The 22,090-nt window shown below is 49.5% G+C and overlaps 2 protein-coding genes across 2 annotated transcripts; one reads left to right on the plus strand and one right to left on the minus strand.

Moving 5' to 3' along the window:
* Window positions 1–1,952: 1,952 nt before the first annotated feature.
* Window positions 1,953–7,792, minus strand: pkhB (putative sensor histidine kinase/response regulator; the record flags this gene model as incomplete). The annotated part of the gene is made up of 3 exons (XM_035499558.1): window positions 1,953–2,240; window positions 2,299–2,412; window positions 2,477–7,792. 3 exons carry the CDS (start codon window positions 7,790–7,792, stop codon window positions 1,953–1,955), a joined length of 5,718 nt encoding a protein of 1,905 aa, XP_035355451.1.
* Window positions 7,793–14,515: 6,723 nt separating this feature from the next.
* Window positions 14,516–21,817, plus strand: AtWU_04448 (putative sensor histidine kinase/response regulator; the record flags this gene model as incomplete). Its single annotated transcript, XM_035499559.1, has 6 exons — window positions 14,516–17,433; window positions 17,485–18,672; window positions 18,738–19,215; window positions 19,269–19,335; window positions 19,418–19,747; window positions 19,800–21,817. The coding sequence occupies 6 exons, from the start codon at window positions 14,516–14,518 to the stop codon at window positions 21,815–21,817; spliced, it is 6,999 nt and encodes a 2,332-aa protein (XP_035355452.1).
* Window positions 21,818–22,090: the final 273 nt, after the last annotated feature.

The following is a 22,090-nucleotide window of genomic DNA, read 5'->3' on the forward strand; positions in this document are numbered from 1 at the left end:
AAAGCAAGATTGGATACTACAGGGCGACGACAACCATTCACGCTCAGTAGATCAGCATTACGGCTTCAAGTCAAGCAAGGAAATGGAGTCAAAGGTTCTCCCGAGTCTCTCTATTCGGCACGTATCCGAGACATCTGAAGACCAAACAACCACTGTCTCCGTGACCTTCATTCCTACTACTAACTTCAGGGCGAGCAGCCAGCCATCATCCGTCATCTGAACCTCAACGAAGGTTACACAAGGGAGGCAAGGAAGTAGAAGGGCACCTTTAACGCCTTTAATAGGAGGCCATCATGAGTCTGGAGCGAACCCATGATCTCAAGCTGGTAGGAATAGATGCTTGGAGTCTCCTAACACGTAAAAGGGTAGGTTAGTAGTCGACACTAAGCACATTTTCATAGAAGCTTCAGATTAGAAAACACAGATAAAGGTGAATGCAGTCTATAGCACATGACAACCGTAATAGGCAAGCTTAACTCACCACATTTCATAGAGCCAATGTATGTTACGGAACAGTTTTCCCCTGAAATATTCAAATTCAATCAGTTAGTAACCTACCTAGTATGTCCCTCCTAGTCACTCCTCCCTCTGCGACCGAATTAGTAGACATTAGCCATTCGGTACTACTTCTTCACCAACCCAACATCCGGAACCTCTTCTCCGGTCGGCAGCAGCACGGCTAACTAGCATCCAGCCAACTAGTTAGTTACCTCCATGGGTTTTACTACCACTTTTACCTACTACCTACCTCGCTACCCACTTACGAACCCATTTCAAAAAAAGTATGGAAGGTATAAGATGAATACGATTCAGAAGTATATAGATACATATATATCATATCGATAGTAGTATTGTAAAATGAGTAAATAGTATGACTGCTATTTATGCAAACACACAGCAATTTCCCCAAGCCAAACTCCAGTATGTATATAAGTAGGAATAACAGAAACAATGGGACAGGAACAATTGGACGAAAAGGGAAAATGAAGGAATGAAAGTACTAATGCAACACCTACCGTAGTAACCAACTTACTGATTTTATTTACCTATGAGAAGCCGGACTGGCGAGATCGTTTCCCGTAATGCATTGAATCAAGGGAAATGAAGTAATAAAAGGGACTGATATTATGGATTAGCCTGGCTAGGGTATATCTTTCACTCACTCAATCATTAGTGGGGATATATATAGTAATGGATGATGAATATAATCTACTCGGGAATGACAGGGTACGTGGGTCAAGGTAATTGGGAGAAGAGAGGGTGGGAGAGGGGTGTGAGGATAAAGGATACCCTGAAGAGGACAAACGCACGGGCGGGGCCATTGGGAGGGAAATGGAGAAGAGAAATTGATGTAAGAGAAAAGAACAACGCTCTGTTATCTGCAAATACAATTCCAGAAAGTTAAATGTCGTGCTCATAAAGCTGGTATCGGGGAAAGCCGCGTGAGGGAGGCATGGCTTCACAGGAAGAAAGACGACTGAGAACTGCTCAACAAATCCGAGAACTGACGCCATATAAAACGAGGTCGAAGAGTCCACAAGAACAACAACAAGAACCCTGAGATCCCGGCCCCGTAATGCTGAAAGGTATCAATCAATCAAACTTTGAATGCCGAATGCAGATGCATAGTGGGTGTTCCACAACCGAGAAAGAGGGAGACTCTGAAAGCGAAAGCAAAAACTTGAAAAATCATCCAGAGGCGCCTTTCCATCCGATGGCTCTAGCCAATCCAAGAGAAGAAAATGAAAATATAAAAGAGAAGATATGAAGACCTCATCCCAAGATCGAGAAAAACAAGACTGTGTAAAAGATACATCATGACCGGGAGGGCCGCAGAGACGTGTTACCCCTGCAATGAGCGCGGAGGTGTGGCTATCACGTAAAAGAACCCAAATAACGCCCTGTTGGCAGTTGAGAGTATCCACAAAAAAGGCAGGCGGACTACATTAGTATTAATCACGGTGGTGGTCCTCACTATCGGCCCTGAGGCGGTCGCGAAGGAGAAGCAAAGGTCGATTGGGATCAAGCAGACCCATCATCATCTTGCCCAACTCATTGTGCTTGATAGGCTTGGTGACATAGTCGTTGAAGCCAGCTCGTGCGGCATCCTCGATTTGATCCGTCATTGCGTTGGCTGAGAGCGCCATGATCGGGATTTGGGGATAGTGATTCTTCAGCTCCCATCCGCGGATATCACGACACGTATCATACCCATTCTTGATGGGCATCTGGATATCACACTACACAAGGGGTGAGCGACAATACCTACTGCGAGCAGTTGGGGAATCCTGCACTTACTATGATGAGCGAGTAGTATCCTGGTTCCTTCGAGAAGACCATTTCTGTACACTCTTGGCCATTCGTAGCTGTCTCCGCCATAACTTTGATCTTATCGAGGTATTTCAACATCACCTAAAATGACTTAGTATCAGAAAGGGAAACGTAATGTGGTGAATGGTAAGGGGTAAGGACGCACCATGCGATTCGTCTCGTCGTCCTCTACCAATAATATCCTATAGCCTTTGTTGCCGATAACCTCCTTAACCATCTTAGACATAGTCTTGAAGTTGTTGTTGATCTCCCTTGCCATATCTTGGTTTCTATCCTTGCTCAGATCGCGTCGGTTGTCGGGATCGAAGATGGCAGAGAAGGCAGAGGGCTTGACTGGTTTCGGTACTGTGTATACACGCCTTCCGGTGGCGGCCAGCTCTTTGATTCGGGCGTTGACTTGGCGTTTCTGGTAGAGGTCGGAAATGATGACAAGGGTTGGGGCGGTCGCAGGATCACACTCTGAGACATATTGAATCACGTCTGATACATCGTCCACACTGGGCAGGTTGAGAACCAAGTGAGTGAGCTTCGAGCCAGACTCGTCACTTACGTGGTCCCGCCAGTCTTCGATATCCGGAGTTGAGGTAATGGAGAACGGGACCTCAAGAGGGACGACCTGTTCGATGTGTTGTTTGATGGCTTTGCGAGTGTTGTCCAAGGGGCACAGAATGAGAATGGAGAACGCGCTTGGTAATTGCTTCGCGTCATTTCCAGCAGCCGAAGCAGGTGGCTGAGTCGAAGAGGGGGATTCCTGCACCTGAGATACTGGCTCGGTCGCTGGACGTGAGCCGTCGCCACTTGGAGTCGCAGATTCCGTTCCGGACGCCGCGGGAGCATCAATCTTAGTTAGAGGGTCTACCGTGCTAAGATCAGGAGTCGGAAGGGCAGAGGAAAGTGACGACCGTTCGGAGAAATTGGACGTTGCCAGACGAAGGGGGGGTTCTGCGTTGACTGACGTTTTCGAGAGGGATGACTCGAGAGCAGAAGACAGTTCGGCTTGATCTGGCGCCTTATTATTGAGCGGATCTTTCGTGAAAAGTAGCTTGTGTAAGGGGTTAAGCTTGGGTTGCGCTCCGAGCATTTCAGATGCACCCTGTGCTTGTCGAAGGGTTCGGGACTCTTCGGGAGTCGGTGGTGGGGGAGCATCGACTTTGACATGGAAGGAGAATTTTGCGCCTTGGCCCTCCTTGCTGCTAGGAGTCAATTTTCCGCCATGCATCTCAACAAGCTGTTTGGATAAGAACAGCCCCAAACCACTACCCGCATGTTGCTGTGATCCATTTTGCCCAAGCTGACTGAATCGTTGCATCAGCCGTTCTGCATCCCTTGCGCTGAAGCCTTTGCCCGTATCCACGACGTCAAAGTTCAGTAAGAGTTCGGTCTTCTTAATTTGAGCTGAAGCATCATGGTAAATGGAGCAGCAGATGTGAATCTCTCCTTGCGCAGTGAATTTGACTGCATTACCGACAAGGTTGATGAGCACCTGTCGGATCCGGAATCTGTCTCCGATGACCATCGGCGGGACATCCACATCCATTAAGTAGTTGATCTCGAGGCCCTTATCGATGGCCCTGGACGAAACAGTGTCGATTACATCTTCAATCACAGATCGTACATGGAACCACGAGTTGACTAGAGACATTTTACCCGCTTCCACTCTTGAAACATCGAGAATGTTGTCGACTAATTCACGTAGGTTGGTCGAGCTATTTTGTATGGTATCAAGCATTCTCCTCTGATCTGTGTCCAACTGAGTATCAAGAATGAATGGAATGGTGCCAAGGATGCCGTTCAGCGGAGTCCGGATTTCATGCGACATGTTGCTAAAGAACTTCGTCTTGGACTCCATCTGGTTATTGAGTTGTTGCATGGCTTTATTCAGTTCCCGCTCTAGATTCTTGCGGTCATTGATATCCGTGCAGGTTCCGTACCAGGACGCTTCGCCGCTGCCAAAACTGCTTGTCTCGACACAGACCAGGCGAACAAGGTGCCATCGGAAATCGCCACCTTTCGAGCGTAGCCGTAGTTCTGTCGAGTAGAAAACACGACCATTCTCATCTCTCTGTACAGAGGCAACTCCCCGTTTGACAAGCTCTTCCAGTGCGGGGGTGACGCCCTGACCCAGATGCTTCTCTTGAGAGGACTTGGCGCTCGTCGTCTCCGTGGGTGCTTCACCTGCGTCAATGGCGGCCCCAGTTTTCTGTGAATCATGGAGGTAAAGGGAAAGTAAGCCACACTTCTCGAGATCATCGTGATGAACATGCTTTGCGAAGCCAAAGTTAAGCGCATCTTCAAGCTTCTGTCCGGTGTACAAATGCCATTGCTCATTCACGAAGATCAGGCCCCGGTATTCTGTCGCTTCGAAGACGATCTGCGGGATAGAATTGGAGAAGGCTCGGTACTTGGCATCAGTGGCAAATTTCTCTCTTTCCTGTGCAGCTTTCAGCTCCGCAATATGCTGTTCATGGATGTCAAGGAATGATCCGATCCAATATAGCACCTCTCCTGTGGAAGACAGCAACGGATTTGCCCGGAAGATGAACCAGCGGTAAGCCGACTCGTCGTTGAAACGCTTGACGCGAACACGTTCAGTAAATTGAGAGCCTGTACGTAAAGCATTTGCCCACTCCTGAGAAACGTGTTCCCGCTCGCTACTGTGGATATTCTGCCAGGGATCCCTCAGCTTCTGTTCCTGGGGTTGACTCCGCCTGTAGGCATCGAATTTCGAATTTGTCCAGATAACCTCGCCACTTTGAGGCTTTGCAAGAAATAGATGAAGGGGGACTGAGTTCAGCATGAGCTGGGCCACAGTATCGGTGAACGGACGTGGTAGCTCGCGTTGTAATTGAGCGTAAAATGAGTTTGTTGATGGGTGCCGGGAAGTTTGCGTCGGCGATATGACCGGGGGCGCCTTGACTTCTTGTGACGGTGAGATTATGACTGGGCTTTGGTCCTGCGAGGCAACATCCTCCTCCGGAGTCTTCCCAAGGAACTTGCCGGGGGAAGTGGGAGTTGATGTTGCAACGTTCTGTTTGACCTTCGCCAGCCTGATACGCTGCTGGAATTGCTTCGACTGCTGAACATTGAAATAGCTGTCCACGCCATCATTGCTAATTCTTGCGGCCACACCGGGTGATTCGGAGAGATTCAGAGTTGTCCCAGCCCCGATATTGCTCAGTTCAAATCCCGGGGTACCAAGTCCAGATACTGCAGGGCTAAATTTGGCCGAGTTTGATCTTTCTTCGGGACTAGAAAGACTGGCGCGGGCTGAAAGCGATCCATCATCCGCTATCGTGTAGTTTACATGACCACTGAGGCCAGCGACGAGCTCTAACTCGCTACTTTCATCCGAGAATGTTCCACCAAGACCAAGGAGGTGCCCGTAGCGCGGAACCTCAAGTCGAGAAGTGACTTGGCGCTCGAGCTGACTGTATTGTTGAGCCAAGCAGAAAGAAGTCGTCAGATGGGGCATGAGGTAAGCCAAGGACTTCCTCAGGTTGGAGGGATAAGGCATTATTGAGGAGAGGATGGAAATCACTGCAACGGGAAATCTTAATGTAGACGGTGATGTTTGTTTAGAGCGGCCGGCGTGCAAAAGTGGGATGTGGACCACGGACTTGGCCAAGTCGACACCGATGGCTTCCAGGGGCTTGAGGTTGGAATAGTCATGAGGCGGGGGATGCTTCGCAAATGCTTCCTCGTCGACAGCGTGGCTGACGAAGAAAGGGTTTTGCTCCGCATGAGCACGCGGCGCAGGCGAAGGAGCTGGAGACTGCGACCACGGCGAGGGGGGTATTTGCTCGTACTCGTCGAAGAATTCCATTGACGGCGTACGATGTGCTTGCAAGCCTGACGCGGCGGGATTTGAAGTCGATCTAGCGCGAGTCGCGTACGGTGCCTGAGTAGTGGAAGGCTCGGCGGTCGGCGTGACTTGGATCCTGTCCTCGGGAGTCTCACAGGGCGTCTGATCGTTCGTCAAGCCTTGGGAGTATTCACGGGTCAGAACAACAGGGTCGGTGCGGCCAAAAAGCTTGACGACACCTGTCCGCTTGATAAGCGGATCTGCTTCAACTTCCAATGGTCTCGGGATCGGGAAGACGGCTTGTCGAGGGTTGTCTTGAGTATATTGGGGTTGCCCTGATGACGGCTCGGTTTCCGGAACGGCGGGGTTCTCGGCGAGGGTAGAAGTGCGTTTGAGCTCTGGTCGGAGTGAAGACTTCGGTTGTAGGCGCGGAATGTCTGAGTCCTGAACATTGGGGTTCTTCCTTTCCTTGCCAAACCCGGCGAAGGAGTGTCGCGACAGAAGCGAGGGTCGCTTTGGAGATTTCGAAAAGCTTGTTCCATTGGCAAGCGCTTCCCTAAGAAACAGTTCCTTCTTTCGCTCCGGGTCTTCGTTCTCTTTCGGGGTCTTATCGCGGGGTGTGCTCGTCTCATCGTGCAGATGCCGTACCTGCGACTCCGTCTCGATGTTCTGATCAAAAACCGCCTTTTGGCCCCATGGAACATTTTCCAGGTCAGTCGCATCGCCAGGTACGGCAAGCGACACCCGCTCGGCACCATAGTGTGCTTGCAGAATATGTACCACATTCGCCCACCAAGCGTCTAGGCCAGGATCTGCGTTTAGTTGCAAAGTGAGGTCATAGAGGTTTGGACTAGGGTAATTCGGATCCTCGATCACGTTCTTAGGTAGCGCTGGTAAGAAAAAGCTCTGCAAGTGCGGTGTATCTGCCCCTGTCAGCTGCTGCTCTTCTGAAAGTTGCGATGGCATCGTCTGCGACTTCAGTTTCTCGGCCGGCAGTGTCAACTTGAAAGGGCTATGGTTGAGCGTGGAGCTCTGTGTCGGCCGAGTCGAAGGTTGCGTCTGCATTCTCGGAAACGGATAGGATGGCGTTTGGCCGGTGATGTTGTCGGGGGTGGAATCCATGGCCCGGATGGTGCCACCAGACCCGGTAGAGTCGGAGAAGGAAGCTGATGGCATCGCTCCTGTGGACGAGGCGACTTTGGGGAAGGATACATTGAGGGGTCTTTTCCTTGTCGATCCAGGGGAATTTGAGGTGACAGGATCGGGTTGCGATGGAGGGGCTTCGCGATTAGCCGAAGAACTCTGGTTCTGTGATTGTTGCATCTGTTGGTAGACGAGTAACTCTTCCATCTGCCTCCGGAGCTCTTTAAGGGTTTGCAGGCTTCGTCCCTGGTCCTCTGGGTACTTCCCCGCTTCGGAACTGTCTTTCTTCGCAGGCGTTGAGGTATGACATGCGTCCGTAGTCTGCTCAATCGGAATAGAAGAGTAAGCGTTAGCATTCCACGTGTTATTCTCCGTGATCGTGTCTCCATCGATTGCAAATCCAGTGCTGTGAACAGGAAGAAAGCCAGTTGATTGGGAGGAGGTTCGACGGAGGGAATGGGATGCGGCGACAGGCGAAGGGGCCTCGGCCGGCGATGGAAGCGGAGGTGTCCTCATGCTGCGAACTTCCCCCATCCTATACTCCCTCCACCGCCGGTCAGACAATCAATTCTCCTGGGTGAATCCAACTCCGCAGGAGCCAACCGGAGCACTCATCTCTCGGACAAACTGGTCCGCGATCAGGGTAAATATTCGTAATCGATGAGAGCAGGGGGAAACGACAAACGCGGTAGAAAAGGGGAGGGAGTAGAAAGAGGTGAGAGGAAAAAAAGTGATTGTTGGAGTGTAAGTGTGTGCAAGTATGATAAGGAAGAAGGGTGAAAAAGAAAAATGGGTAACGAAAAAAAAATACAGTTGACAAGAAGTAACAAAAAAAGGGGGGGTAGTTTGGCTGGGGTGTAACGAAAAATAAGAAAATAAAAATAAAAAAAATCAAAGAATGGCCAAAGGGGGGCTGTATTTTTGAACACGGAAAAAAAAGGAAATGAAAAAGAAAATTAAGACCCGAAGAGAGGAGGGAGGCAGAAAAAAAAGGACCAGGTGATATTAAACGGCCTTGAGAGATGAACTACTTTGTGGAGAGGGGGGGGGTAGTGGATATAAAAAGGGAAAGGCACGAGAAGAGGAAGGGAAAGAAATGTGTAGAAGGGAAAAAGGATTTAGGTAGGGAAAAAGGTTGTTTGGAGGAAAGGGTGGTGACTAAAGCGGTGTATAGCGGGAGTGCAGGGAAAAAGAGAAGCAGGAGGAACAGGAGGAAGAAGGTCAAGAGGTGGAGGAGAGAAGAGGAGGAGGAGAGGAACGGGATTGTGAGGAAGGTTCGACTGATCTGACCTTTTTCCTAGAAGCACTGGAGCAGGTTCTGCTATTGACCCAGCAGATCGACGATTTGTGCTGAAGGGTGGAAATGGTCCGTCTCCGGGGGTGTTCAGCCTATGACGTAGGCAAGCCCTGGGGGGTGTCGGTTTGCTCAAACCCGCGGTAACCTAACTACTTAGCGAAGATGTCGCCTGGCCTGGGGGATCAAGTTGGAAAAGAGGGGTAGAGGGGAGGATGAAAAAGGGTGATGGAGGGAACGAAGATAGGTGAGAAGAAAGAGAGGGACTGTGTCTGGCTGGTCTGCCGGACAAGAGAAATCGTCAGGCAATAAATGAGAGTGTGCGCGAGGGAGATGGGAGGGAAAGGATGAGCAAAATTGGAAAGGCCGGAAGGGAAGTAGAATAGTCCGCTATGGAGGAGAGCGATATTATGGTCACTCCGAGGAGGGAGGATGAGGGAGAGGGAGGGAGGGAGATAGAGCGAGAGAGACCGAGAGAGCGAGAGAGTGTGAGAGAGAGAGGTTAGGTGGATGGATGGATGGGTTCGATTCGATGGAAAGGATGGAGGGATGGGGGAAAGCCTGGGAAGGAAAACGACTGGCGGGTTACTGGCTGACTTACTACTTGACTGGCTGGCTGGCTGGCGGATTCCCAAGTCACAGTCACCCGAATTTCATCAGAGCGATTTCCTCGAGAGGGGATGAGAGCCTACCAAACGGCCTTCCCCCCAATGTACTACTACACTACTACTACTACTACTAACTAAACTAACTACCAAAACCAATACTTAACTAAATCCAAGTATTGACACCTACCGGCACTAACCGTTACTTAGTCTGGTAACCCAAGGGGGTAAAAAAAAAAAGAAAAGAAAAGAAAAAGAAAGATAATACTCAGTACAATCACCACTCAGCATCCTGATGCGTGAGTTTGCGATACCGCCACATCCCTGCTGATTATTGCCGGCACAATTCTGGGGTTGCCGAAATGGGCCACCCGATATCACATGATGTCCCTAGATATAGACTAGTGCCAGGGCATCCTCGACCTCATCGCGCGCCACCACCACCAGATCACTGAGATGGTTTTACCCACAGGGCTGTCAAGGACACCATGGGAACATTTAGCCAGCCATTAGAATTGCTTAAACCTTTCAATCAACTTTCAGCCTCATATCCGCCTCCTAGGATAAGTCTTGCCCCATCCGCATATGTAAGGATGTGTTACCGCCTTCTCAGATGACGTAGCGCAGGCTTTGGGGAACCTCGTCCGGTTCTCAAGTGTTGATGCTGTGTCTTAGACCAACAGCATGTCGTTCGCCTTGCTAGGTAGAGGTGTTCCCGTAGAAGTCATGCCGTATGTTTGTCTACTCGTATAGCCGATATCCTGCATGCCCAGTGTCCTTCAAGGGGTAGGGCGCTTACCGAAGAGGCTAGTTCTGTAATTATATCGACAATTTGGGATTCAAGATCCAAGGTGCCAAGTAGCCGGTAAATACCGAATAAATGTCACTTGTTCATGCAGGGTGTCTAACTAGAGCCAGCATGTTCCTCGATCTCGATGAGTTGTTTGCTCCGGCAATAGTGACCCGTAAAAAGAAAACGATTTGCCTTCTTCAGGCTAGCGATATCATGAGAGTTGTGTCTAGCATTTCACCTGACATAGTCCACTCTAGTAGAATTTCTCCTCCATATGTCAACGCGTAATGTCAATAATTATACTATCGATAATGGTCTAACAAAAGGCTACAAACTGTTTGAACACACTCTAGCCGAGAGATTCGTCGCCTTATTGCTAGGCTAGTCCTAACATAGTCTAGCGGGGGGAGGCTGCACCACAGGGCGGAAAAACCACGGGTTCTCAATAAACACCACGCACAGATGTTCTTTTCTCCGTCAACCATCCATAGTTACTCCGTAATTGGAGAGCACCCAGGGGTAGCGGAGAAAAAAAAGGTGGCCACATACATCATCATCAGTGGAGGGCTGACTTCAAAAATAGAAAAGCACCAGATGTCAAAACCATTGTGGACGACAGAACCCAAATCGACAAGACAACCAGCCTCGCTAGGGGAGAGTGTTCGATGGGCACGGTCGGGGAACCGAGAGACTATGAATTGTGTCGAAGCATGGGAATGTTCGCCGTTAGGGACCTATTTATGGACACCCCTTACGATCATGGTGATGATAGGCGCTCCGGCTCGCATCAGATGACGACATCGGGCGTTCTGTCTACGGGTAGGACCATGGGTACGGAGCCTGACTAGGTACTATTTTACATTAGCTCTGCAATCCTGTACCCCATACATATTCCGGGTGGGTAGCCAGCTGTGATTGGAGCAACATCATCCATGTCCATCCATGGATATTCGAATCGGGAGAGGCTGGTTCTCTTCTCGGATACCCATCCATGTCACCAGTCACCACTTTCCTCACCACTAATCCCCCCTAACTAATAAAAATAGTTAATTCGGTTATCGGTAGTGTGGTCAGACATGCCGCATGCCTGACGATGCCATCCCCGAACCATCTCTCTCCTAACAAATTTCGTACAGGAGTCAGGCGATCCAATCTAATTTATTGAAATACTCCTTATATGAGGACATCTTTTAGAGTTTAAAAACTCGTCACCTACCCTTTTTTAGCCGGCTTAGGTGCTACGTACTTGTGTCACGTCTCCCCGTCTTATACTCTAGAAAAAGATTTAGAGCCACGCTACCTTCAAACCTTGTACAATTTGCGGATTCCTACTGAACTCTAGTTTGTCCAACTTACATTATTCATTTCCCATCGGCCTGTTTCCTTTCATTTCTATGGTCGTTAAGATTGTTTACAAATACGTCACACATGACCAAATGAGCTACAGGTAGGAGTCGCCTTATATGATTCTTTGAGATATGTCCTCCGCCCAAGAAAAGAGTTCAATTAGATAAATATCATGCCCGGGACTCTCAAATTGAGTTAATCTGTCACCGCCAAGCACCGTCCCCGTTAGCTGGTGGAGATCGACCAACACATGATTAATAGGAGGTCGGTCCATATCGTAGGCTGGGATATCCAGTAAAGTCCACTGAATCAGTGTATATGTGGACAGTGCCAATCTATCATAAGTCATAGTATTACGATGGTACACAAATGTTGCATAATGAGCAAAATCGACCGAAATATGACCTATTAGGTTTGCAGAAGGGTTTGATCACTATTACAGGGGCGAGTGAGCACCAGTGTCTCTCGCATTCTGAGTTAACCATGCCCGCTAGTGCTGTCCCAAGAATCCGGCTGAGTACCTTGATTCTGCGTTATCACTTTATTGGTCTTTTACAGACTTATTCGATAGACCGGCCTTGATTGGACTAGCCTGAGTGTGTAGTAGTTTCAACACGAATCTTGCCTTAAGTTCACTCATATTGTGGACGTGGAAATATAACTACTGTGTACGTAGTTACATCCATATTAAGCAGCATATGTCTTACCCATTGACCGTTCTTATTGTGCCAGTTATCATAGGATCCGACGATCAGGCATGCGGATTTCTCCATTTGGCCGACACATCCTACTTTATACTCTGAGATAGCTTTGCTTAGGGGATATGCTCGACGATTATAATCTTCAGCTCTTAGATTTTAGTTCCCATACGTAAGCTCTAATTTCTAGGGGAGAATATGCCAAAGTCTCCAGTTTTTAGTCTTGATTAGCGTGCGTTGTGTTTCCCTTCCAGTAGTTCAGTGACTTCCAGTGGTATTTTATATATATCTCGGATCATTTATGCACCCATTGGTAGCAGCGATGGCGTGCATGATCTTGCTGAATTCCAAAACACATATCATAAAACAAAATACTCAGCCCGAAACAAAACGCGTCCTCGAAAGGCTCAAATGGAGCTTTTGTCAAACTCACCAGGCCCATATACTCCATGTGTAATCCAGCCAGAAGTTCCTCCGGAGATATGGTGTATTTGACCATCAAAGTCCCGAGTTAACACCGGTAATATGAAAGATGAAGAGATGTGTAATATGCCCAAGACGATTCGCCCCAAGAACTAATCAATTGTTGTCTTCCCGTAATTGAGCTGGGGCAGGGTTTTCTTTTTGAGTGGATGATGCTCACCGCATATTGGGATAAGCGGGAACGAACCCTGCAACCTCTGATAATTAATGGATTCCGTCTTACATTAGATCCAGTCGCTCTGTTCTTATCATGATTTATTTGGCATATACACTAAATGTCTGCGTGGGGCAACAAACATGGTCACTTTTTTTTTTTGGATATTTATTTGATTCGAAATATATTTTCTTTATCCTTCATCGGATTTCACATTACTACTTGGACAACGAAGCGTGGGGTAAAGACGTTGGGAAGAGCTAGTATATATTTAAGGGGCCAAAACAGAACAACTGCTATTAACCTAACGCTACTATTTTCCTAGTCCCACAATGAATTTTCTGGAAGATCCTTCAAACCTAAGATGTTCTCTTTAGTCCGCCAAGTACCGTGGCACCAAATTTAGGCCCTTCTTACCGTTCAAAAATTGGTTACATGTTAATGAACCAACATTCCTCACTTCACACAGTAAGTAGTAAGTACTAAGTAGGGGCCAACAACACTGTCAGACTGACTTTTCTGACTCGGCTGAGAGTTCTGTGGTTCCAGTGATCATTCTCAATAAGTGCTTCTACTTACTATCCAAGAATAGCACCTAATTCACGGACTATTAAGATAGTGACTCTTAGAAATTTACTAGTCGCCCATTTACCCGGTCGGGATACTGCATTGACGTTGTCAAGTAAGGGGAAGTGGCGATGCAATCAATTTTCCCCTGAACTAACATGACAATGATGGCATTGTCACACCCTCCACCCCCGCCTCCAGATGATTGATTGATAGATAGTACATCGGGATAAAAAGCTATGTCACTCCCCCATCCTAATTTGTCGGTGTACAGGAGGGTTCTCGGGTGGTGCTGGTATCCATTGCTTGGCAAGCCCAGCTGGAGACTAGTTCAGGTACAGTGTGCGCCGCTTTGGAGAGAGTTACGTCGATTTGAACTCTGTATGACACAATAAGAGATGTCTATATTTCGTAATACAACAATCGCATGATTTATATACCACTCAAGAGATATATATACCACAGATAGGATTGTTAGTATGCGACTGCTACTCATTGAGAGTCGCCTTTAAACATAGTAGTAAGCTGAGTGCGGGCGGTTGTTTATTCCACATGATAGTAGAGTAGGGATGGTGGAAAATCAACATCAGCCCACCATGTTGTGCTACAGACAAAGCTATCAAGAAAGATAACCATACTGATAAAATTCGGGAGCCCTTTCCTCGCAAATGCAGCCATGACAATACTTGCAGGGTGATGATTAAAAAAAAATCCTAATAAAGTTCAGGCGGCAAGGTCACCTCACAGGCGCGCAACTCGTGCAGCCACCCTTTCGAGAACAAAAGCACGACGGCTGATCTCCCGCTTTTTCCACCATCATCCTCCCTCGTGATGCCCAACGGCAGCTGACTAAGGCAACGGCTTATTCAGGAAATCTACAGCCTCAGGCCTCCCTAGGCCCCAACCCAACCAGAGTTCTTGCCTCGAAAGAGCTGATTCCCATTGTTCGCTTGCGATCGCGTTCACCTTGACTGGTGGGGATGCTGACAGCTGTGTCCTGACCACGCTGAGCTCACCGAATCGCGTCTGATCGCTCTCTTCGCCCCCTCCGACCGTGCCCTTGTCGCATTTGATCGAAACCCTTTGCCCGACTTACCCTGAACCTTTTCGAGAGGGGGCAGCGCCTCGCCCTCTCCACCCTGCTTGGCGATTGAACCGTTTTCGTCCTTATGCCTCCTGGTCCCCTGTCCGAACAGCCTTGCCATCTCAGTTTGCGACTACTCACCACCGATCGGCTATCTATGGCCGTCAACTGAGGGGCCGAATACTCAGGATTTCCGCGATAAGTGTTGGTGGAGATGGAGGACAGCCATATACTGGGTGACGACCTGCCACTCCCACCGGCACGCCTTTTTGAGAGGTTGGGACATCTGCCTGGATATACATGGGATCAGACTATCGAGCCGTTTCATTCGACATATAATCACTGGCATGTCTTTGGCCTCCGACATGCCGCAGAGTCAGATGTCTCTACACCTGCCGCGACCTCGTCGGGCCCCTCTAGCCTGGCTCGCAATTCCCCGCGAACCGAGTCCCGCCCTCCATTTCGGCATCACTGGAGAAGCAGCCTAAGCGAATCCAGTAGCGAGCTCTCCCTTTCTCGCATGGATCACGAGTCAATATGGATTCCAGTATTAGCGCGAGTCTCGTCTCACGTTGTGAGGCTGGAGCGCGAGTTCCACATGCTCAGATCTATCGTGCAGACTTCCGATCCAGATTGCAACCATACTATACGCCCTATAGACCTTATACGTTTGCCCTCCGACCCAGGTGATGCAGGCCCTCTCCTCGTGGCTATCTTTGAATCCCCCGGCCAGAATATGTTGCGAGAAATGGTCGCTTTTGGTCCTGCCTGGTTCGCGGCCGGTGGTAGGACTGACAGCAATGAGCCGACCCCAGGAGAACAAGTTTCTCTTTCCACTTTTCTCGATTTTGCGATTGGTGCTTGCGATTGCTTGGAGCTTTTACACTACGGCCTCAAGACGGTACACGGCGAAATCCGCGGGGATGCCTTCCATTTCAATAGAGAGGCGGGGTCTGTGAAGCTTACCAACACGGGAAATGGTGCTAGGTCTTTCGATAACATCCTGAGCGAAGGCTGGTCATCCCTGTCAAAGGAGCTTGGTGTCAAGAATAAGCTACAATTTATCGCTCCGGAACAAACGGGAAGAATGCCTACGGAACCGGATAGTCGAACTGACATCTATGCTTTGGGCGTGCTCTTCTGGACGATGTTGGTTGGTAAACCGGCCTTCACGGGCAGCGACCCTGTTGAAGTCGTACAGAACGTATTAGGGAAGAAGCTACCACCGCTCTCGGCCAAGAGAATGGATGTCCCCGACGCAGTGTCAGCTGTAATCCAGAAGATGACACAGAAAGCTGTCAATGAACGCTACCACACCATCTCATCTGTCAAGCGAGATCTGGCACAGATCTCTCAGTTGCTGGGGGATGGTGATAGTGAAGCATTGAAAGACTTCCAGATCGCTCAGCGTGATGTGTCGTCCTTCTTCACGCTTCCCTCTCGCATGTTTGGGCGGGGAGAGGAATATGACAGGATAATCAACGTCGTCGAGAAGGTTCATAGGCGCCAGCAAGCTGCGTATGCGAGAGCAGCTGCTCAGACATCCAGTGGAGTAGGATCCAACTCTTCTGTCTCGGACGGCCGAGTTGATAGCTTTGAGATTGCATCTGGCTCGAGCGACTCAGGCTCCTTCAATCTTGCATCCAGGGCAGCTTCCAACGGTGGCGCTTACAACATAGGACGCACATCTACGCACGAATCTCTGCACAGCACTGATTCTTCTCCTTCAACTCCTAAACCCGGAGACTCGTCAGGAAAACCCAGGAGTCCTGTGGAGTCTCGCGCGTCCTGGGAGAATGTAGACAGAGATGGCCATCCTTCTGCTGGAACAAGCACGCAGAGCCATGGTGATTCTATCGGATCTGTTGCCAGGGCGAAGGCTGCACACAAGGTTCGCCGCCCCGGAAAGTGCGAAGTAATTACCATAAGCGGTGCAGCTGGCATTGGAAAGACCGACCTTCTGAACCGTGTTCAGCCCGCAATTCGTAAACTTGGATATATCGGTATCGCCCGTCTGGATCGCGCTAGGCGGATACCATTTGAACCTTTCGCCAAAATTCTGGCCAGCCTTCTCCGCCAGATCTTTTCTGAACGCGATGTGACAACTGAATACCACAATAACATCCGCACTGCGTTGAGACCAATGTGGCCGACATTACACCGTGTGCTGGAACTCCCGGAGCAGCTCATGTCATCGGGAGGAAATGAAAGACAAATTTCGCCCAGACTTTCGGCAGCGCAACATATCTTTAAAGAGGTTTCGACCAAGGGCGAACCATCCAAGCGCGTTGCACTTCCAAGTCTGGATCATGGTCAGAGCTCTGTGGACTTCTTTCTATCTAATGCCGCACTGAAGAACATGCGGTTGATGGAGACGTTTTTGGAGATCCTGCGGACTCTATCCCAGTACCGATTGATCTGCGCTTGTGTGGACGATTTGCATTATGCCGATGACGAGACCTTGGAGTTGATCATGAACATCGTGAAAGCTAAAATTCCATGTGTACTGATACTCACAAGCCGGAAGTCTGAGCTGGAATCGAACATAATCAGGCCGCTCTTCGATTCTGAGAATCCCAGTGTGACGCGTGTCGTTCTCAAGCCCCTTGGAGAGGAAGAGATCATGCAAATCGTGGCCGCTACAATGCATCAAGAACCCAACCCGATGTTAACTCCGCTTGCTGCTGTCATACAGGAAAAGAGCATGGGCAACCCGTTCTTTGTTCGAATGATGCTCGAAACCTGCTATAGCAAAAACTGTATCTGGTATTCGTGGAAAAATTCCGTGTGGGAATTCGACCTGGATCGGATCTTCACCGAATTTGTGGCTCCTAGGTATGGCGAAGGGCTTGGGCTAGGGTTCATTGCAAGGCGTCTCCAGGAAATTCCTCCGGCCGCCAGATCCATCATGGTCTGGGGCGCATTGCTAGGAAGCCCGTTCGCCTTCTCTCTAGTACAAAAACTTCTTACAAGCGAGTTCTTGTATTCCAGCGAGGACGATGAGGCTGTAGACCTTACCTGTCCTCAGAATGCAAATTTAATCCGACAAACTGAAGCCGATATGGTTGTCGGTCTGCAGTATCTTGTGCAAGCAAACCTGATCATCCCGGGAAAGACGGACGATGAATTTAGGTAGGTGCTCCTGGTTTACTTCATATTTGTATCCACTAACCAGTGTTTCAGATTTGTCAATGATCGCTTCTCGCAAGCGGCTCTTTCGTTGACAGAGGGACGGAATGTGGAAAAAATGCATTTTATCATATCCCAGGCAATGATGAAGTACTACCATGATGGCCGCAGTCGATACGCAATGGCACGACATGTTGCCCTGGCGTCTCGGATTATCAAGTCTCGTGTCGTAGAGAGACTTGAATATAGAAAGATCTTATGGGATGCGGCGCAAACCGCTGCGCAATCGGGTGCGCGTCCAACAGCGCTTTGGTACTTCCGGCACTGCATCACTTTCCTTCAAGACAATCCTTGGGATGACAATAACGCTGATGTGTACTACCGGGAGACTTTGCGTCTGCATATTGCTACGGCTGAAATGTCATGGTCTCAAGGCCATAACACGGAAGCTTTGGACCTGCTAGATAAAGTCTTCGAACATGGAAAGAGTGCCGTCTGCAAATCAAGAGCTTGGATAGTGAAGGCCAAGATCTACGCTCAGATGGGTAACCACCTCCGTTCGATGGATTCACTCCTTACGTGTCTGGAAGAGCTTGGTGTGCATCTACGAGAGCCTACGACCTACGATGAATGCGATGATGCCTACCGTAATCTTCGCGCGTACCTCGAGCAAGCGGACTTGGAAGCTATTGTCCGTAAGCCCGTCAGCAAGGATGTCGACATGATCACTATTGGAGAGGTCATGGCTGAGGCGATGGCTGTCACGTACTGGGATGATGCACTAACATTCTACCGGATGGCCATCGAGATGATGAACCTACATCTCTTCAAAGGCGGGTTTGTGCAAATTTCCATCGGCTGTTCGCACCTCGCGATGATATCGTTCAGCCGATTCAGGGACCTAGAGCTCGCCGTGAGGCTGAGCGATTTCGCGCTCACCCTCCTTGAGCGGTGTCCTGAACAGTGGACTCAAAGCCGGGGCTCTATTGTACATAACCTTTACGTCGGCCACTTGCGCGTTCCGCTGTCCTCGACACTCCCAAATCTCGAGGCCTCTGTGGAAACATCCTTCTCGATGGGCGATCCATACATCACCTTAATCAGTTTGTCTTCGATGGCGATGACAAGACTATATCTGGGCCATGACATGGCGCAGGTGGAGGCGTTCTGCAACGAAAGCCCAGAAGATATTCCCGACTGGGTCAATGATACTCGTGGTGGTGCTAGTCTGCTTGCAGTAAGGTAAGGACGTCTTGGATACCTTCGGAAGGGAAGAAAATGTCACCTGCTAATATGTTTTCCTGCAGACAAGTTGCGCGTGCTTTGCAAGGTAAAACGGCCTGTCGTTCTCCTGATACTATTATGTCCGACGAGCACCATCACACGAACGAGTACATCGCTTTCCTGGACAACAATGCCAGCAACGCCGATCGCCCGCGAGACATTTACTGGGGTCTTGCAATGATTCCGCTATTCGCATACGGACATCATACTAAGGCTATACAGCTGGGTATGCAGATGATGGAGACTATGCCTAGGCTGTGGTCTGCTCGTGTTTCATACGTAGTCTACTTCTATCTCGCCCTTTCTCTTTTGACTCTCCACAACGAGTACCCTGCTCGCGGGTATCTTGATGGAAGTCTGCATACGGTCTTGAAGTATAAAGCTGAAGTGGATTTCGCTCGCAGTGCTTGCGATGCCAATTATGGAATGTGGTCCTTGATATTGGAGGCACTAATATGCGAAGTCCGGAATGACCATACTTCTGCAATTCAATCTTTCGAAGTAAGTCGCAGAATTGCTCTGAATATTTTGTGGAGGGTATCTAACCAAGCCAGGCTGCAATCGATCATTGTCAAATCCATGGGTGGCCCTTGGAGGAAGCTCTTGCTCTAGAACTGCATGGTATGTACACCGACGTCCCGAACCGCAGTGCTTTTGGGGAGGGGTTACCCCCACGTCTTGGCCCAAATTAACTTTCGAATAGGAGAGTTCCTGATCCGTCGCGGTGCCAAAAGGGCGGCGCGTTCTGTCATGCAAGACGCAATTGCCGCATGGGCCGCGATAAGCGCCGTGGGCAAGGCGGCGCAGCTGACCGAGAAGCATGAATGGCTATTGAAAACCGCCACATCCTCGAGGAACGTTGACGCTGGCTGTCAAACCGTGGACTCGCTGCTCGGAATCAATCGCAATACCGGCCAAGAACACATGGGAGTAGCACAAAATATGGAAGAAGATGATAGAAAACAACGCTGGATAGAACAAAATGGCGTGACTACGGGTGAGCGTTCATTCGACATATCTGGCGTCGGCCTTGGTAAGCTACAGCGCTTCACTCCCTTATTCTGAGCCGTTCTAATATGAAACAGATATTATCGACTTATCAAGCATCCTCGAATCTAGTCAAGTGATGTCCTCGGAGCTTCAGATCGACAAACTTTTGACGAAGATGATTGAAATCGTTCTGGAATCCTGCAATGGCTCAGACTCTGCGGTCATTGCGACCAATTTTGATAATAACTTCACGGTCGCTGCGGCTGGGGACCTGGAGAAAGGACAGAAGTCTTTCGTGGATGGCCTTCCGTTCTCCGAAATCGAGGATAAGATGGCGCATCAGATCTCTCACTACGTCATGCGCACTAGGGAGGAAGTTCTGGTTCACAACGTTTTGGAGGATGAGCGTTTCTCGAACGTCAATGAGGGCTACCAAGCCAGGTATCCCCTTGGGCGGTCCGTGATCGCATTGCCTATTATGCAGGCCGAGCATCTGCTCGGTGTCATTCATATTGAAGGCAAACCGAATTCATTCACCCAGCGGAACGTTGTGGTTCTCCACTTGCTTTGCAACCAGATTGGTATCTCGCTTTCCAATGCGTTGCTCTTCCGCGAAGTGCGCAAGGTCAGCGCTACCAACGCTTCTATGGTGGAGGCTCAAAAGCGCGCACTTGCCCAGGCTCGCGAGGCGGAGCAGAAGGCTAAAGTGGCCGAGGCTGAAGCAAAGCATAACGTGAAGCTGAAAGAAGATGCAGCAAAGGCGAAGTCCATCTTCTTGGCTAACATCTCTCACGATCTGCGCACACCGATGAATGGCGTTATTGGTTTGTCGGAACTCCTCAAGGGTACCAAGCTGGACAGAGAGCAGGACGAATATGTGGAATCTATCCGTGTCTGCGCTGACACGCTGCTCACACTCATCAACGATATCCTTGACTTCTCCAAGTTGGAGGCAGGCAAGATGAAGATCTCTACCGTACCCCTCAACATTCGGGAAACAATCTCGGAGGTGGTTCGCGCACTTCGCTATACGCATCGCGATCGTGGTTTGGAGACCATCGAGGATCTGGACAAAGTCCCACCTGAGCTTGTGGTCCTCGGAGACCCTGTTCGCTTGCATCAGATCTTCATGAATCTTCTTAGTAACAGTTACAAGTTCACTCCCAAGGGATCTGTGACTGTGAGAGCCAAAGTTTCCAGGGAAGGCAAGGGTCGTGTCCGTTTAGAGTGCTCTGTATCCGACACAGGTATTGGAATCTCAGAAGAACAAAAGTCCCGGCTGTTCCGGCCATTTTCGCAAGCCGATAACTCCACGGCGCGGTCATATGGCGGTAGTGGGCTTGGATTGAGTATCTGCAAGGCAATTATTGAGGACGTCCTAGGCGGTGCTATTTGGCTGGATTCGACCTCAGGCGTTGGAACTACGGTGACGTTCCATCTGGCATTCAACAAGGTGAAAGACGCTGCCGCTAAAGCTGCCAAAAACAAGGCTGCCAATCAGGCGGAGAACAAAGCTCCGGTTCCTACTGCTCGAGACTTGACCATGGTGCCCCGGGATCAGATTCGAGTCTGTATCGCTGAAGACAATCCTATTAACCAGAAGATTGCGGTCAAATTCGTCAAGGGGCTCAATCTCCAGTGCGAAGCGTACAGTGATGGGCGGCAGGCAGTTGAAGCTCTCCGAACAAGATCTCGTGAAGGCAACCCGTTCCATGTGGTCCTGATGGATGTACAAATGCCGACTCTCGACGGCTACAATGCCACTCGCGAGATCCGAAAAGACCCAGATCCCAATGTCAACGAAGTGTTGGTCATAGCCATGACGGCGAGTGCCATCGAAGGAGATCGCGAGAAGTGCCTTGGTGCCGGAATGAACAACTACCTTCCCAAGCCGGTTCGATCTACTATCTTGAGTGAGATGCTTGACCAATACCTTGCACCAGTGCCAGCATACACAAGGACGCGGCTGGTGAACCGGGAACGAGGAAGTGTAAGCACTGAGGCAGGGACACCACGGAGCAACTCCATGTCGCCTAATATTGACGGCCAAGCCACCGCTCTGACGCCTGAAGAAGATAAGCAACTGCAAGAGCGGCAACCTATAGAAAATTAGCGTCGTGGTGACTCCTTCTAACCTCTACGATGGCAAGCTTTTGCCATTCCTCTGAGTCAGCACTGACCCTAGACGATTGCTTCCGTCAGTGACTCACCTGTGATACCCTGCATATTCTGAGCGATTCTCTATCAATGTTGCTGCGCTGCTCATTCTAGATTGTACTTTGCGAGTTATACCTTGAAAAGCAAACGGGCTGAGCATCGTTCCGTGTCTTGCTGGTTCACGTCCTTTCAGTTCTAAGCGATGATGATGAAGCATATGATTGATGAT

This window comes from Aspergillus tubingensis (genome assembly GCF_013340325.1).
Source record: "Aspergillus tubingensis WU-2223L DNA, scaffold_6, whole genome shotgun sequence".
NCBI classification, from domain to species: domain Eukaryota; kingdom Fungi; phylum Ascomycota; class Eurotiomycetes; order Eurotiales; family Aspergillaceae; genus Aspergillus; species Aspergillus tubingensis.